This window comes from Rattus rattus, chromosome X, assembly GCF_011064425.1.
Source record: "Rattus rattus isolate New Zealand chromosome X, Rrattus_CSIRO_v1, whole genome shotgun sequence".
NCBI lineage: Eukaryota > Metazoa > Chordata > Mammalia > Rodentia > Muridae > Rattus > Rattus rattus.
Window position 1 is genome coordinate 117,695,377 of NC_046172.1, and position 19,776 is coordinate 117,715,152.

At 39.4% G+C, this 19,776-nt stretch overlaps 1 protein-coding gene across 1 annotated transcript in view; it reads right to left on the reverse strand.

Moving 5' to 3' along the window:
- Arhgef6 (Rac/Cdc42 guanine nucleotide exchange factor 6) overlaps nt 1-19,776 on the reverse strand; it is a 117,800-nt gene that overhangs the window by 27,128 nt on the left and 70,896 nt on the right. Inside the window, 2 exon segments of the mRNA XM_032890111.1 lie at nt 15,404-15,526; nt 17,377-17,472. Coding sequence (XP_032746002.1) covers nt 15,404-15,526; nt 17,377-17,472 — 219 coding nt within the window.

Consider the following 19,776-nt stretch of genomic DNA (forward strand, 5'->3'; position numbering starts at 1 on the left):
AGTCATCATTATGAGCAACCATGGTAAACAAAGGATGAGGACAATTAAGAAGGGAAAAAGTATGCAGGGTATCTGTGATAGTCACTACAATGGCGATGGAAATGAGGTTCAGATCTGTGGGTGCACACTCTCTCCTCTTCTCTCTCTTTTCAACCCTCTCCCTTGTGGAAAGGGTGGACAGGTGCTATACAAAAGCACGGGGAAGAAGTGGGTATTTCTGTAAGGGAGCAGTTATTCCCAAGAAGAGCCAGAAAGGTACCTTAACAAGTCAGCAGGGGAGAGGAAGGGGAAATCCCAGAAGACCTCACCCAGTGGATCACAGAAGACAGAAGCAGCCATTCAAATATATGTAAATATGGGGGCACAGCAAAGCTGGTGTCTGATTACATATTCAAATTCAGGCAAGACTTTTACACATTTTACACAAGGCGTCTGTATGTAATCATTCAATTTGAAGGCTGAATATGTTCTGATGGCCAACAGGTAGAAGTGAGCATTTCTGGTTTGATATTGCCACCTACAGACTCAAAGGCAGAAGTTCACCTGGGCAGGACAACTTGAGAAGGCAGAGAGAAATCCACTGAAGTTCTTATTTCAGTAGAAGCCTTCATCATAACACGACCTTAATCTGAATTTTCTGTGAATTTTATTCTACTATGTTTTGTATTTCATCCGTCATCAGTGATCCAGAGATCCGTGCAAAATAGCAGAAGTTACATCTCCATGGAAATAAGTCAGAAGACAAAAATTTAGTTCTTGAAAGACTCTAGTGAGTCTTCTATCACTTTAAGGTGCATCATAAAATGGTCACAAAGCACCACTAATTAATACTCAAGGAGGGCAACTGATATTTAGAAGTTATGTGAATCCTATCATGTAACACAGCTCCTAATTATAAAAGTAATTTCTTTAAAAAATTAGGATCAGATCAGGTAAGTGTATATATATACAAACATAAAAAATAAATTTGGGGGCTAAAGAGATGGCTCAGAGGTTAAGATTGTTTGCTCAAAAAAAATTAAAAAAAGATTGTTTGCTCCAAAATCATGAGTTCTATAGCAACATCAGTATGGGACTTGAGAATATCATCTTGAGTGAGGTAACCCAGATGCAAAGAGACATGCATGGCACGCACTCATTGGTGTGGATATTAGCCAAAAAGTACCGAATAGCCATGATACAACCCAGAGGCCCTAGGAAGTTAAACAATAGAAGGCCCAAGTGAGGATGCTTGGATCTCACTCAGAAGGGGGAATAAAATAGTTATAAGAGGCAGATGGAGGGACGGAAATAGGTTAGGTGGGAGAGTGGCTGGGGGAGTGAAATGGGGGATTTCAGGATCAGGTGTGGGGAAAGACAGGAGAGATAACCATGAGAATGAATGGAAATCTGCAGTTGATGGGGTTGGGGGTGGGGACATCTTGAGGATGTATCAGAGACTCGAAATAGGGGAGACTCCCAAGAATGAATAGGGGTGACCTTAGCTGAGACTCACAGCAGTAGGGATATGAAACCTGAAGAGGCCACCTCCTGTAGCCAGGTAGGAACCCTAATGGCACAAGAGAGACACTGGCCCACCCACAAAACTTTTGACCCCAAATTTATCTTGTCTATAAGAAATTCAAGGATGGAGGATAAAGCAGAGACAGAGGGAATGCCCAGCCAATGACAGTCCCAACTTGAGACCAATCCCATGCATAAGCACCAATCTGTGACATCACTAATGATATTCTATTATGTTTTTAGATGGAAGTCTAGTATGGCTATACTCTGAGAGGCTCTACCCAGCAGCTGACTCAGACAGATGCAGAAACCCACAGCCAAACAGTGAATGGCACTTGGGGACTCTTATGTAAGGGGTCTAGAAGGGGATAGGCCCTCCATAAGGAAGATCAACAGAGTCAACTAACCTGGACCCTTGAAGCCTCTCAGAGATTGAACCACCAACCAAAGAACATACAGGCTGGACCTACTCCTCATGTGCATAGCAGATGTGCAACTTGGTCTCATGTGGGTCCTGAACAATTGAAGCGGGGCTTCCCTAAAGCTGTTGCCTGTCTGTGGAATCTGTTCCCCTAACTTGCTGCCTTGTCTGACCTCAGTGGAGAAGTGCCTAGCCTTGCAGAGACTTGATGTGCTGGGGGTGAGGGAATCTCCAGGGAGAGGGCCTCTGTTTTCTCAGAGGAGAAGGGAAGGGGCATGGCAGAGAGACTATGGGAGTGGAGACTGGGAGGGGAGACCACAATCAGGATAGAAAGTGAATGATGAATAAATAAATAAACAAAACAAACAAACAAATAAAATGAGTGGTGAAAGAAAATAAGAAAATTAACTGTGGGGATAAAGAGATGGCTCAGTAATTAAGATTGTTTGCTACAAAATCATGAGTTCTATAGTTCAGATCCCAGCACTCAGCTACATGTCAAGAAAATGCCTGTAACTGAGCTCTGAGTGATCCAACATCCTTGTCTGGACTCTGTGCTACTTAGGTGCTCTCCCCTCTCTTCCCCGCTCTGACAGTCATAAAGAAACAAACCAATCAGGAAAACCAAGAAAGTGGTAGCAAGTTCTATTTTCTTCAGTGAGCCGTGCACAAGTAATTTAAATAATACAAGATCCATTCACAGTCTCTAGAAATTGCTCTAATGGGATATAACAACTATTTGCTCAGGAAGATGTGGAAATATGAAGGGTGCCAATCTACTGTATCCTTTTCTCTTTTCTTCACAGCTCGGCTTCACCGATACCATACTCCACCAAACAAACAGATCTCCAAACCCCTTAGCGCCTGGTCAACAGATATATTTCACCAAAATAGGCATGCCACCAACATATCATATCCTCTTCAATCTAAGTAAAAAGAACTGAATTTCAAGTAAGTAAGTCCAAGAGGTAGGACACACCCTTCCCCTAGACCTTGCACATAAAATGGAGGCTATACTCTGAGAGTAGAAGGTTGAAAATACTGGGGCTTCACAGGAAGGACAAAGGTGTCATGCTAGGTGAGGCTCAGGCGGATGGCAAAAGTTTTATTTGTTCTGGGTTGGAATGTTGATAGTGAGTTTTTATGAATGACTCAACAGCATAAACTAGCAACTGTAACTTCCTTCTTCTAATTGTAACCTGAGACTGCTCCCCTACAGAGACGTCCTATAAAGACCTCCTCCTGAGACTAGCTAATTTCTCCTCCTGTGCTGTACTTATTAAAGGTACTATGGCTCTGGGCTGCTACACTGTTGGTACTACTACATCAGAGTGCACATGACCTCTCTGGTCACAGTTTTTCTATACACATGTCTGCCTCTTCATTTCCTCATTGCCTTAATCAGGTCAATCTCTGAAGCCACACTGGCCTCAGCAAATGGGTAAGCTCCAGGTTTAGACCTTGTCTCAAAAACTAAGGTGAAAAGTATAAAGAATATACTGAACATTGGCTTCTGAGCTCTGTGTGCATGTGTATGTGTGCTCACGGGTGACTATGTACACACACAGGGGACAAAGCGAGGTCATGTCCCAGTCTCTTTAGCTCCTTATCTGGTGGTATGATTTCTCTTTGCCATGCTCCTGCCAAGATGATGTGAGCCTCGTCACCAAAGCCAAGAAAATGTCAGTGCCATGGCCACGAGCCATTTAGAATCACAAGCCTTATAAAGTTACCCAGATTCAAGTGTTTTGCTATGGAAATGAAAACCTACACTTATACATCCATTTTACGAAATTTTACCAATTCTTTTTTACTAACATTTCTAACAGTTCTTCTCAGGTATATCTTTCCAGTTACATAAAGATAAAGGAACCAAGTTTTCATGTAATCACAGCTAAGCCCCTGATGATCTTTGGTAGATAGTATTCCTTAAGAGACTAACAACTTAAATCACTGTCTCTAAAGCACTTATTGACCAGAAACTACTGATTGAAAAAATTCAGAAAATCTCCCACATCATCTAATAATAATATGCCGTGTATTACTCTAAATATAATCATCCCAACAATATTTTCCTTTTCCTTTGAATCTGGACTGGCTTTGCTGACTTTCTAGTAACAAAACACAGAAGAAACAATTCTTTGTGAATTTTAAGGTCGAATTGAAAAATCCACTTAGTTTCCAACCACCCAGTTTCTCCTATAACATTATCTCTCTTGTCAACCTGTCCTTAGATCCTCTCTCAATACAGTCATATTAAGATCCCAAGCCACATGAAGATCTGGTATTTGGGATCCAGTTGACAGACCCAGCTGAGCCCAATTTGTGAGTCATCCATTCTGAGTGCCAAAGCATGGGGCCACAAAAGGCCCTAACTTCACCCCTACTTTCTTCAAAGACACTCTCCAAAGGAACTTACAAGAAACTAAATTCTTGGAAGATTTAGAAAGGAGGGCCTGTTTTACACAATGGTAGAAGGCTTGGAAAATTGTCACCTATAGTAATATGGAAAATGTGAAATGCATTGATGAAGCTAAGGTTTCCAGGTAAAGCACATAAATTCTGCCTTCTCATAACTACATAATACACAAGCACAGAGTGAGTGCTAAAGAACTATGAGCATTTTTAAGAAGAGTTTTGAAGTATTTTAAAGGAGGTAGGACTTTCCTGGACAGAATGGTCTCAGTCTCTCTAGAAATTCAATGATTATTTACAATTTAAAAATTCATTTATTTCATGTGTATGGGTATCTTACTTGTAGGTTTGTCTCAGTCTCACATGCATGCCTGGTACCCATGGAGGTTAGATGAAGTTATGGGATCTCCCTGGGGCTGCAGTTACAGATGCTGTAAGCAATCATGGGTGCTAGGAAACGAACCTGTATCCTCTGCAAGAACAGCTAGCACTCTCAAGTGTTAAGTCATCCCTCCACCCCCAAATTAAAAGGGTTTTAAATTAGAATATGGCTTTAATGCAAATATAAAAAAAATCAAGAGTGGGATGTAAGATTGATATTAACCCTTTGTCCTTAGATGAAGAGCTCTGGAGGAAAAGAGGGTCACTTTTGTTTCTTAGGAGTGTGACCCATGTCTGGTTGATCATGATCTAGTGGAAATGGAAGATCTGGCTGCTCAAATGGGCTATCAAAAATAAAGGAGTCGATTAAGTTGAGGGTGGTTGTGAAAGGCAGATCTGGGAGGAGTTAAGGAAAACAGTGGAGGGTGAAAGTGATCAAAATGTATTGTACACATATATTAAGTCATTAAATGATTAATAAAACTATTACACACACACACACACACACACACACACACACACACACACACACACACACAGAAGATCAGTGTTAAGAACTCAGAAAGACCCAGCTAGATACAAATAGATTCTTAGAATCTTAAAAACGCTACTGAGTTTAATTAGAATCACTTGCTTGCATGGGAGTCATTTACTGGAGTATGAACAATTTACCCATGGCCTAGCCAGTGAAGAAAATGGATCCCATCCCTTAGCTACTCTTAACATGTTACCTTTTAACAGGTTGGCAGGAATCTCCCAGTACAAAAGGGCTTAATATAAGGATGTTTATGGCTTAAGTGTTTATCATATGGAGTAAATTCTCATTATAGCACACAATCCACAAAATTGGGAAGAGGTCTACACTGGTTTAAGAAGCTCTGGCTTGGGCTAAAGAGATGGCTCAGTGGTTAAGAGCACTGATTGCTCTTCCAGAGGTCCTGAGTTCAACTCCCAGCAACCACATGGTGGCTCACAACCATCTGTAATAGGATCTGATGCCCTCTTCTGGTGTGTCTGAAGACAGTGACAGTGTACTTATATATAGTAAATAAATAAATCTTTTAAAAAAGAGAAGCTCTGGCTCAAACTAAGGGGGCCAAAGATCTCACTAAATAAAGATGCACTAAATAGGGCTGGAGAGATGGCTCAGTGGTTAAGAGCACTGACTGCTCTTCCAGAGGTCATGAGTTCAATTCCCAGCAACCACATGGTGGCTCACAACCATCTGTAATGAGATCTGGTGCCCTCTTCTGGCCTGCAGTCACATATGCAGGCAGAATGCTGTATATAAAATAAATAAATAAATCTTTAAAAAAAAAAAAGATGCAGTAAATAAAGATGCTTGTATTCCCAAACAATTATGGCAGAAACCAGACTTAAAAAATGACTCATCAGCAAATGTAGAATAAATTTCACAGAAAAGCAACTCAAGGTAAAATTAAAAGAGCAACGTTAGAACCTACAGCTATTAAGAACTGACAGCAGAAAGTAGTACTAAGCCCAGTACTAAGTACAGCTGGCAGCTCTATTGAAAATTGCTGCAGATCAATGATAGCTATGTGACTCCCATTCCCTACTCCCCTGCCACTTTGCTGTTAGTTGATGAGTATTTGCTAAGTTTGTTTTTAAGTGACACATAAAAAGTATAAAAGTGTACATATAACACAAAAAATCTATAAATAAATAAAACTTGAAAACAAGGGCCTTGTGGCCCAAGCCAGTTGTGGAAGAGGATCACAAGTTCAGAACCTGTCTGGGCTTCCAGAGTGACTTCAAAGGCAGCCTGAGCAATTCAGTGAGACCTTGCCTCAAAATAAAAAATATAAACTAGGCCTGGGAGTACAGGCTAGTCGTAGAATGTTTGTGTATCATGCATGAGGTCCTAGGTTCAAGTTCCAGTATCAACAAAGGGGAAAAAAACAACTACATAAGTTCAAAATACTCTAATATCATAATCATGGCAGATAACACAATATATCCTACTATGAAGACTAAAAATGAAATTTAAAAATTAATACATTAATATATTATGAGTTAGACATTAGATTAACTAGAAAATAAGGCATTAAACTTAAAACTATGTAGAAGAATGAAATACAAGTATGTACTTTTATCAGTACATTTTCTCATTCTTTGGTATTTCTGTTTTCATTTTTATGAACATTTCAAAATAACTTCTCATCAAAATAGCTTTTGTAACATTCAAGGTAACCACAAAAAATCCTGTATAGTGGACAACCAAAAAAAAAAAAAAACATAAGCCAGGAATCAAAACATACCAATAGAGTAAATCACTTAACCACAAAGGAAGATTGTAAGACAGGGAGGCAAGAGGAAACTGCAATTGAACTTGAAAACAAATTACACATGGCTCTGGTTCTATTGACAGTTACCTGAATGTAAATAGAACTGAATGGATTAACAAAAGCAAGACTCAACTATATGTTATACAGAAGAAGCTCCACACATCTAAAATTAAAAATGAAGGTGGCTAAATGTTGTGGCTTGTATTTGTAATCCTAACACAAGAGTCAGGAAGATTATCACAAGTTCGAAGACAGTCTTGAGTTATAGAAAACGATTCTGTCACAAAGATGTTTCACACAAACGGAGTCCAAAAGAAAGCAGGAATACTCACAAAATAGACTTTAAATGTGAAGCAGCAAAACACTACTCAATAACAATAAAGGAGTCGATTCAGTAAGACAAAGCAACAATTCTATGTACTCAGTATATGAACCCATGCAAGTAAATATGTAAAACAAATTTTAATAAACCTGAAGGAAGAGATAAACTCCAACATAGACATAGTAACGACTGGAGACTCTAACACCTCTCCTTCGGCACTAGGAGACAAGCACAACAAAAGAACATTAGAATAAAACTGCTGACTAGACCAAATGGACCTCATAGACATGAAGAAAACATGCCAGACAGCAGCTGCAGACAGCTTATTCTTTTCAGCATCAAATAGAACGTTCTCTGGGATATGTCAGACAGCAGGCTGAAAACAAACCCAACAGGATATATTAATACTATAAGTCTATAAATAAGAAAAACTTCGGAAACTGCAGAATTCATGTAATTTAGGCAACTTTGTATTGAATAACCAGTGGCTAGAGGAAAGATAAAGAAAAAGATACTGAAAACTCTTTGAAACGAAAATTGAGACACAACATGCTGAAAATTCTGGTACACCAAAAAAAAAAAAAACACTAAAAAGGAATTTTCATTTCTTTTTTGAGACAGGTGACATCACAGAAGTAAACAAAGATATTTGGAACTTTGTATGAACATATGGTCTCAGGTTAGATAGAAGAAATGGGCAAATTCTCAGACATAATACATTATCAAAACTGAAACATGAAAAAATAGAGAACAAAAACAGACCAATAAAGTAATGACACTGAATCAGGAATAAGTCTTCCATCCAAGAAAAGTCCATACCAGTGGATTTTACTGCTAACTTATTGTTTTGCAAGAATAAATACCAGTTCTTCTTAAATTATTCCAAAACATAAAACAAGATGGGAAGTATTCAGTGGATTTGGTAAGGCCAGCATCATCCTAGTACAAAGGGCAGACAAGGAAATGTACAGAGCAGTATCGGTGAAGAATATGGATATAGAAACATCCAATACAAAATACTAGAAACTTGATTCAACAGCATATTTGGAAGATTATTCATCTTGCTCAGGTGAAGCTCATTCTAGAGGTAACAAGCACAGTTCAGAATTCACCAATTAATAAACACAGTTTACCATGTCAGTCCAATGAAGGGCAAAAACCATATTATTGTCTCATTGAATGCAGAAGAGAGTACTGGATAGACTTCAACATGCCTTAATGATAAAAGTACCGAACGAGTTAGCTATAGAGGGCAGGTGCCTCAACATAATAAAGGGTACATATCTAAGCAAACAGCTAGCATTATACACAATAGGAAAGATCTCGATTTTATTTCTCATAGATCTAAAACAAAACAAGGATGCTCACTTTCACCACTTTAATTCAACTTCAGTACAAAAGTCCTAGCCAAAGCAATGAGAAAGAAGGCCAAAGGGAAGATCATCCAAACTAGAAAGGAGGGAAACAGATTGCCAATGTTTACAAATGATATGATATGGTACAGGAAGAGCTCAAGACTCTAACAAGATATATAGAACTAATAAACAAACTCAGTGAGGTGGCAAGAGAGAAAACAATATGGTATCACAGTGTGCCAATGCGAAATTATCTAAAATACAAACCAAGAGACTAATCTCGATTATAGCAGCTATCAAAAAATGAACAAAATATCTAGGAATAAATTCAATCAGAGGTGAAAGATGCCTAAAGTGAGAATCATGAAACAGTGTTGAAAGAAATCAAAGAGAACCCATGGGCAGGGCTGGTGCGAAGTCTCAGTGGATAACAGCTTTTGCTGTGCTAACTTGGCAGCCTGAGTTTGATTTCATGACAGAAAAAGAGAACCAACTTCCAAAACTTGTCCTCTCTTTGCCACGTGGCAGCATGGTTATGCCTTTACTCACATTTATGTAACTCACAACTAAATTAGTGCTCTCCAAAGAAGACCAGACTCATTGTGATCCTTATCAAAATCGCAGTGATATTCTTCATAGAATTAGAAAAGGAATCTAAAATCTACACAGAACAACAACAAAAGGGAAAAACCCCACAGCAGTCTGAAGAAAAAGGCAGGTGGCATTACACTGATTTCAAAACATGCCACAATATTGCAGGGAGCAAACAGCATGGACTAGCCATATAAGGATGTGGAAAAACCAGAGCCCATGCACACTGTTGGCAGAATGTAAATTAGCCCAAGGAGCATGCCAGACATACAGTGTTTTGAAGTACAGTGGTTCCTCAAAAAATTAAAATAACAACTGCCACATGATATAGCAAACACACTATTGGGTATGTGTCCAAGGGAAACCAGATCAGTATGTTATACAAACATTGGATTCCCATGTTTACCACAACACTATTCACAATGTGCTACAGGTGAACAAAGAAACAGTATTCAAGCTATAAAAAAAGAACAAAATATCATCATCTATGACAACATAGATGGAACTGGAGATAATTATGCCAAGTGAAAAATAATCCAGGCACAGAAAGAAAAAAAATGTCATGATCTCCTCGTACATGGGAGTTTGGAAAGCTGGCCCATGGAAGTCGACAGTAGAATAGTGTTTGCATATGGCTGGAGAGAAAGATGGAGCTGGAGGGGGAAAAGCTTGAGCCAGGGTGTGAAGTTACCTAGAGGAGCAATCTGTTCTAGTGCACATGGAAATGACTCTTGTTAATAACAGTACATCTTAACAAAATAGAGGAAATTTTACAACTTTGCATCATAAAGAAATGCTAAATGTCTCAATATGTAGATGTGTTTAATATTATATAAATATCAGAGTGTGCGTGTGTGTGTGTGTGTGTGTGTGTGTGTGTGTGTGTGTGTGTGTGTCAAAACATTACATGGGGGCTGGAGAGATAGCTCAGCAGTTGAGAGCACTGGCTGCTCTTCCAGAGGTCCTGAGTTCAAATCCCAGCAACCACATGGTGGCTCACAATTATCTGTAATGGGATCTGATCCCCTTTTTCTGGTGTGTCTGAAGACAGCTACGGTGTACTCACATATATAAAATAAATTTGATAAAAATTTTTTAAAAAAAGTTACATGGTACCCTGTAACCTATGTATAACTCAAGTGTTTATCAGGTAAAAATAAAGCTCATAAAGAGAAAAATATGAAAATAAAAACAATATGGGACATCTATATAACAGAATTATTTTTCATTTACATGTATGTTTATGTATCTATATGAGCCCACGTTCATTACTGTAGGACCAGAAGAAGGCACTGGGCTCCTTTGAGCTAGAGTTACAGGTATTTGTAAGCCTTCTGGTTTGGGAGCAAACGCGGGCCTTCTGCAGAACCAATACACAATGACTCTGGACCATGATGCTGTCTCTCCAGCCCCCTAAGTATATATTTTTAAAATATGTGCTGATAAATTTATAGTGTATGGAAAGCTTTAAAACACACCAACACCAGGGAAATGGAAGCCGAAGCTACATGGAAATTCCATCCAATTCCACTAAGAAAAAAACAGGAAAATGGACACAAATAGAGATAATCATATTAAATGAATTAAGCCCTTCTCAGGAAGATAAGATCATTCTTCCCTCGTTTGTGGTCCTCAGATTCTAAAGAGATATATAGAATTGTATATATGCACATGAAAGTAGAAGTGAGACTGGCCTGAGAAATAATGGGGCTGAACAGGAGGACAGGGGTGAGAAAACGGGAGGGGGAAAAGTTATGAAGGAACATGCCAAATATTCAATATATACTTTGTAAATGGTTAAAAAACAAGCAAATGTAATTTTTAAAATATGGTCAGGCCAGATGGAGAGATGGCTCAGAATTTAAGAGCACTGGGTGCTTGTCCAGAGGTCCTGAGTTTAATTCCCAGCAAGCACATGGTGGCTCACAACCATCTTATTCAAAACAGCCAGGTAAATGGCAGCAGTCTAGAGGTTCATTAACAAAAGAATGGATAAAGAATCTATGATAGTTGTACACAGTGGGATTTTGTGCAGCCATAATGAAAGTGGGTGGAACTGAGGAGAATTGTTTAGTGAATTCAAGCTGTCCCTAGTTTCATTTCTGTTGATATAACAAAATACCCCAAATAAAAGCAACTTAGAGGAGAAGGACTGTTTAGCTTATAATTCCAGGTTATAGTCCATTACTGTAGAGAAGTCAAGGCAGGAATTTAGAGTAAAACCTCTATGGCCAAAAACAGAAAGAATAGGGGTTAGGGATTTGGCTCAGTGGTAGAGCGCTTGCCTAGCAAGCGCAAGGCCCTGGGTTCAGTCCCCAGCTCTGAAAAAAAAGAAAAAAGAAAAAAGAAAAAAAGCAGAAAGAATAAACACATGGATCCTTTCCTGTCCTCAGCTAGCTTTTTCTTCTCTTACACTGTTCAGAACCCCCTGTCTAGGGAATGGTACCACCCTTAGTGGCCTCCACCTTCCTACAACAATTAACAATGAAGACAATGACCAAAGGTCAATATGAACTAGATAAATCGTCCTAGGTAATTCTCAGTTGTGTCAAGTTAACAGTTAAAAGAACCAGAAAGACAAGGGTCACATTTTATTCATATGCAGAACACACACACACACACACACACACACACACACACACACACACACACACACACACACACAAATATAAATATATGTGTGTGAGAGACACAAAAGTAGCTTTGATTGCAGATGAAAAGGTGGGTTAAAAGGATAGCAAAGAAGAAAACACACACACAGTCATAGTAAAACCCATTATTGTGTTTGCTACGTAAAAATATAACTGAAAAGACAAAAATTCAAAATGTTTTGTGAAAGAAGTCAGATAGAAAAAAGCCCACATCACTTATGAGTCTACTATACCTAGTCAAGTATAGCCAAATGCTTAGTGGTGGAAGTAGCTTAGTATGGTGACCTTTGGTTAATTGGTATTAAAATATGTCAGGTGACTTTTAAAAGATACATTTGCTTGGGGGTGCTAAAAATATAACCTCGGCAATTGCACAATTCTGTGAATACAGGTAAGATCAAGTCATCATATCCTTTACTTTGGGATGAGAAGAACTGGAAGTTTTCAGCAGACTGTGACATGTTGATGGTGGTAGACTCCTGAATGCATATTTGATTATAGTTCTTCAAACCTGCACTTATATTATTATTTGTGGGTAAAATATCTATCTTATTATAAAACATCTTTAGAAACCTGGCTGATCTGACTTCTAACTCTATCACTTAACAGTTATGAGTTCCTGGGCACTCAGCCTAAGCCTGCCAGTGACTTAGCTGTAAGCAGGGATGGTAATAATAGTAACTTCCTCATAGCCTCTTACTACCACATGCCTGGTACATTTTCAGTGCTATTATTAGCTAACGTTTCCTTTAAGCAGTTGAGCCACTTGCATTATAATGTATATAATAATATTCACTCTTACAAAAATACATTTCTCTTTCTAACTTATGATGGTGATAGTGGTGGTAGTGGAGTGTGTGTGTGTGTGTGTGTGTGTGTGTGTGTGTGTGTGTGTCCCATTTCATGTTTGTACACATGTGCATTTGGTTTTGTGTGCATGTATACTTGTAGAAACCAGAGATAGGCATCGGATGCCTTCCTGAGTCACTCTCTTACCTTATCATTCAATCTGAGACTCCCTGTTCTGATGGATTAGCTAGCCAGTGAGCTCCAGGCTCTGCCTGTTTCTTCTCTCCCAGTACTGGCATTATAGACAGACACCTCCATGCCTGGCCTGGTTTTGTTTATGTGAATGCTATAGATCCCAACACAGGTATTTATATTTGTGTGGGAAACATTTGACCCATGAAGCCAGGTTCCCAGCCCTGTAAAGACTTACTTTTATTCTGGTTGGAGACATCATTCAATTTTTTTTTTTACAAACTCAAAGTCAATTGTACTAGAGCAAATGATTAAAGGAACTGTCACACAGATCACAGCAAGTGTTAAGTTCCTTACCCCACCTGTTGTTTACCCATTTGACTTCCTGAGACTTGTATCAGTCAGACCGTCAGAAGCAGCACAGTGTGGAAAGAATGTTAGTTAATTAAACAGAGTAGAAGAAAATTTTAAAGATCAGTGAAACAATGACTAAAGGAAACCGGTTAAAAACAACATGTCAAAGCATGGGACAATGTCCAGATCTTTCGTCCTACACAAAAAGAAATTAAAAAAGTGATCAAAGACCTCAATGTAAGACCAGAAACGTTGAAACTGCTAGGAGGAAACACGGAAATATAGGCACACACTTTCTAAGAAGAACTCCCATATGCCAAGAAATCAAGCAAGATGTGCCATATGCAACTACAGAGATGTTTTTTAAAGCAAGCAGCCTTCTATGCTGCAAAGTAAACAACTGCACAAAGAGGAGGCCTACAGAAGGGGAGAGCAGTCTCCACCAGATTGTCAAACAAATGCATTGGAAAACTCAGAAAGTGCAGTTGCTGCACAGCAACCCTGACACGCACTTTTCCTTTGTGTCTTTTTTTTCCCCAGATATTGGGCAGAGAGCCTGAGCATAGTTTCTCTGATACTTCAATTACTGTCACTCTTTCTCTGATGTTCCTGCTACGTGTCTGCTTCTTTAGCATCCAGCTGACCTCCATGCTGGTTTGGCTAAAAGGGCAATCTTTCTGTCCTCTCTCCCCTCCCTGTCCTCTCTCCCCTCTCCCCAACTCCTTCCCACCTGTGCTGGTGAGATTTACAGCTAGCCTTCCCTGGAATTTTTCTTTTTCATTCTACGTAGATTTTCTACAAGCTTCAAAAAAAAAAAAAAAAAAAAAAAAAACCAAACTCATTAAACTTAGCCGAAGAAGAAATAACGCAATAAACAAATGGACAAATTATCTGAGTAAACACTTCCCAGAAGGAGAAGCACAAATCTAAAATTTATGGGGAAAATTTAATATTTGGCCATTGAGGAGATGAAAATCAAAATTGTATTGGGATTCCCATCTCATCCTGAGTCAGATGGTTCTCATCAAGAAGGCAATAACTAAGGCCAGAAGATTCGGGGAAGAGAGACTGTGATATCCACAGCTTTGGGAGTAGACCTTAGTCTAGCCAGTATACAGTGAAACACTAAAATCAGACCTGTGCATACAACTGAAGACAAGAAAGCACGTCATGACAGAGATATCTGGACACCCATGGTTACTGAGCCTCAAGTTACAATAGCTAAGCAATGGACTCACCCTCCTCTGTGTGGGGAGTGTGCCTTTATAACTATTTATATTTATACATTTTTCTGTCTATCTATAATGAAATATTATTCAGCCACAAAGAAGTAAATGTTGTTTGTACTAAGCAGATGGAAATAAAGGTTATCATATTAAGACAAGTTTAATTCAGAAACACAAAAATCACACATTTTTCTCATATTCGGGAACTAAAATTAAAAAAAAAATATCAGGTGGTGTGTGTACTTGAGAGGATGTGGCAGAAAGATTGCCAAGAGCTTTATGCCAGTCTGAACTATGGACTGAGATCTGTTCCTAAAAAATATCAACCTGAATATAGTAAACCGAATACCTGTGACTCAAGGGGAGAGAAGAGAGTAGACTAAATCAAGATACGTGCATATGTGGAAATGCCACAGGGAAATTGTGCAATGATATGCACAATTAATATATATTAATTTCGGTATGAGCATAATAGTTTGTATTTGTAGTGTTAACTCACTAATGCAAAATCTTCCCTGATTTTTCCTCTACCCTTCACCCCACTAATTTGATATCACATTGCAAAATCTCCCAGTATCCTTTGACAAACCTTTTGCAATACATGTCCACAGTGTTTCACTTCATAATTGTACTTATCTCCCACAAGGAGTGGAACCCTCTTTTTCTTGATTGGTACTACTATGCTGATCAGTGTACACATAATCTTGCTTATAGTAGGAACTCAATAAATTATTTGGTGCAGTAGTGGATGACCAAGTCATGGAACAATGAATTCAGTCTTAGCCTATAGAAGAGAGATAACCTAGAGTTGATCTAGAGACCTTGGATTCCCAGATGACTGTCTGAGGAAGGCTCTCCCTGCAGAGCAGCTGTGCTGGGGGGAAGCCAGGACATTACCTATGCTGGGTGAGCACGTTGACAGCTGAAGGATGATTTGCACAGTAAGCCAGGTACATCGATTTAAAATGAGGCATGAGGTTCAGTAGGCAGCCTCCTACTTTGTGCTGGTTTTCTGGAGACCTGTAAGTAAAACATGCCAACTATAGAACATAAAGTACGAAGCAGAAAGGAAAGACATTTGCAGTTGAGACCAAAAGCAGGTAAATCTTTTGATCAATTACTAGAGGATCTATCTATCTATCTATCTATCTATCTATCTATCTATCTATCTATCTATCTATCTATCTATCTAGGTAGGCTGATAGCACTTTATCCCTGGGATGCAGTTTTTGGTGGTTGATTAAAAAATTCTAGCCACTGGCATAGAGAGATGGTCTGATGGTTGAGAGCACTGTCTATGCATCCAGAGAACTCAGGTTCTATTCCCAGCACTCACATGGTGGATCACAATGGTCTGTAACTCATGCATATGGTGCACAGGCATAAGCAGGAAGAACACCAACTCAGATTGATTAAATAAATGAATTAAATAAATTCTAGCCACCAAGTAAAACTTTGATGTACAAAAAAATCTTTGATGTACAAATTTTTCTTGACATACTAAGAATATTCAAATTCATACTGAGTTCAAGCACAGATGAAACTGATTGAATTTAATAGCATAACATACCTTAGAAAAAAGTTCACTGCATAAAGCCCAGAAAACAGCCAATTCCCCAACTTCCATAGACTGATGAAAGTTACCAGTTTTTACAAGATACAGTCTCTGGAAAATTAATTTTACATTAGAAATACACTGTCAGATGATGATTCCGGCGAACTTTGTAATGTAATGGTGACCAATTCAGCCATCAAATAGCCATCAAACCCATGCTGTGGGAGTCAGAGAGATGGCTCGTGGTTAAGATTACTGGCTTCTCTTCCAAAAGACCTGGGTTCAATTCCCAGCACCCTCACATATTGGTGGCTCACAATGCCTGTAATTAAAGTTTCAGGGCATCTTTCTGTCACTCTACTTCTACACATATATATGATATAAATAAATCTATTTTTTAAAAAAAAATCATGGTGTGGTTCACATAGGACATACATTTTTCCTTCTCAAATCCTGTATGTATTTCCAGTCAGAATAGAGCAGATGCAATACCCACAATGCAACAAAGAAATAAGTTGTGTATGGTGGTCAGTATTGGTAATAATACCAGAAGCAGAGGTAGAAATTTCAAGATCCACCTCAGCTACAGAGTGTGCTTGAGGCATGCCAGGACTGTAGAGATAGAGGTGGGATGGGGGGAGGGTGTGGGTGGGAGGGAAAATTGAGGGTCAGGGGTATAATTCAGTCCAACCTGCTTAGAGTATACAAGGCCCCAATCCAAGGAGCCAGAAAGGGGGGAAATGTCATGAAATGAATGATGTAAATGACTTTTTCAAGTAATCTGCAGCACATAAAATAAAAATGTCTTTTCAACATCAAAGCTATTATCATTGGTACTGGAGAGATGGTGGTTGGGTGTTTGCAGAGGACCAGAGTTCAGTTCCCATGGTGGCTCATGACCACCCATAATTCCAGCTCCTGGGGATTCAACCCCCTCTTCTGGGGTACAATATGTACATAAAGGCAAACACTCAAACAAATCAATAAGTGTGATTAAAAATTAGAATTAGAAACAGTTCACTAGATGTATGAACGGTGTATACTGTCTTTGTAGGCTTTTACATCCTCATGTTTTTACTTTGTTCTGGGACAATTTGTCGAAACCACAACAAGTACATGAATATAAAGTGCATCTGAGCCTGGTCTAAGCTTATAATTTGAATATGTTAGAAGTGGAAGCAAGAGCATCACAAGTTCAAGGTCAGCCTCTACTATATAACAAATTCAAAGCCAGTCTGGTCTACGTGATATACTGTCTCAAAAATCATTTAATCTTTAACTGTAGAGGAAACAGCAAAGCCATTGCCTTACTTACTTTGAGCATTCTTCCAGGGCTTGGCAGAGTGTCTGTTGAAATGTGCATACTTCTTCAAAGTTTCCCAATAAGCATGTAAACTCCACAGTACTCAGGCTGATTAAAAAAAAAAAAGACATAATGTTCCAGTTAATAGAATGGAAATTTGTGACAGTTAGAGCCCAGTTATTGATAGCTTGCTGATAGCTGGAAAGCATAAGGGAAGTCAAAGTATTTTCTGCTGCTTTGGCCGCTAACAAGTCTACTGTCTCTGGTCCCCCTTATTTAGCTTCCTTTCTTGGTTCATCTTTTCTAAAGTAAGAGCAATGATCCTCAAGAACACTGGTGGAAATCAGGGGCATGTTGGTACTCTGTTAAGCCACGAGGAAAATAAAACATGCTTAATATAAAAGTATAAAAATGGACTAAAAATACATCATGATTAGGAAGAAGTTAAACACCTGTGGTTTATCTCCTTTATAGAAAATGGGAACGTGATCAAAATATTTATGTTCAACGTGTACAGAAGGGAAAGTTTAGCAAAAATCAGCTTTCTCTGAAATGAAAATGTTTTAAATGACAAGTGAAAACATTCTTTATAAAAGAGAATAGAGGGGAGAAAAGAGAACTGAATTTTCTTATTACTATTTGTGGGGTGGAATGGAGTCAAACCGAGGCAAACTGAATGAGTTCATGCAGCGCCTCTGCATGAGGGATATTTCCGTTCATTTTTCCCTTAGCAAACAGTAAGTGACACTAGGAACAGGAGCCAACCTCCTAAGGTGTAGAGCACTCATGCCAACACTTTCCAAGTAGGAGCTTCAGTGACTTTGTGACCTGAGTGCCACAGCTGTCTACATTTTACAGCTGACAAAGCAGGCATGCAGAGGGTAGTCTGCAAATCACCTAACACGAGAACATAAGCAAAGACTGGGCATCCCAAGTGTTCTAAGCCTAGAGAGCAGACTCTTAAGTACTCTGGGGAAGAAATTTGTCTGAAGAGTCACTTAAGAGGTAGCTATGCTGCATATTCTCGCTCCTCGGAGTATGACAGCCAGGAGGAGGCTAGCAAGAGGACACGGACATTAGAGCTGCTCTTTCACAGGGCCCAAGTTCAGTCGCCATCATCCACAATGGAGCTGCTTACAACTACCTGTAATTCCAGCTCCAGGGACCTGATACCCTCTCCTGACCCTCTTCCAGCACCTGTGCCCACATGGCCTGCATCACATAGACAAAGATACATATACGTAATTAAAAATAAAATAGTCTTCTTAAGAAATGCAAGAGGGTGAGGGCAGGTCAGCCCCAAACACTTAGGAGGAACTCTAAATGGGTTCAGGGGACACGGAGGCATTGGAAAGGGGAGAGAGGGTGAAAACCTAGTATTGATGTTAGAGACCCTCACAAATGTAAAATAATTATATATTATTAGTAATTGTCCTAAAACAGGTATGGTAAGTCACACCTGTAATCCCAGCACTGAAAGTCAGATTTAAGAGGGTTAAGGATCTCAGCTCGAAGCTAGCCCTAAGCTACACAAGACACACTGTCTCAAAACAAATTTTAAAAGCATGTACATAGTTAATTCCTAGGGAATATTTGCAAAGGAGTTCTGCTGACTGGTCCAAGAGAGACGATCCCAGTAAACATTCCCAGTAACCCTTAGAACACATGAAATGCCCCAGTTCCTCTGCTGTTCTGCCCTCTTGAACTGGAAACTGGAAACCCCCACCTCTTGTTGTCTGAGGGGACTCTGGCAGCCAGCCAGTTTCTCTGGGTACTGCTTGGTCATAGCCACAGCAATCAGGGTCCCTGAACTTTTGCAGTCTGCCTGGGGACATTTCTAGCTTCCTAGCCACCAGACAGTAAACAGTCCGGCTTGCTCAAATCGCTGTGTGGTGAGAGGGTTGTCAGAATTGGAGGAAACACACTGACTCTGGTATGAGTATCAGCATGAGGATGAGGGTAGGTCTGATTTCACTCTCACAGCTCCTCTTTCAGGATTGTAAGTCAGCCACATCCTCATTTGGAATCTGACCATCTCCCCTCAAGGATGAGCCTTTCAGTGGCCTACTCTTTTGTATGTTACAGCCAGAAAACAGAAGGTACATTTCAAATAGTGAGTGGCGGGTGGGAGACATGGGAGAGCCAGTCTGGTCACTTGTTGGCTGTGTGACAAGCAAAGTGATGAGTCTGTCCAGACTTAAGTCTCTTATCTACTCAATGGAGACAGCCAAGTCTCCCAGGAAACTAGAAAGGGTGACGTGCTGTATTCCTGTATCATTCTGAGAACTGTGATTAACATAACACTTCACATTTCACATAATAAAACCAAATGCAGGAATCTAAAACCCTTCCGTGTGAAGAATGCTTCCCACACTGCCATGAGAGCAGATGAATCAAGATTCAGCATGACGT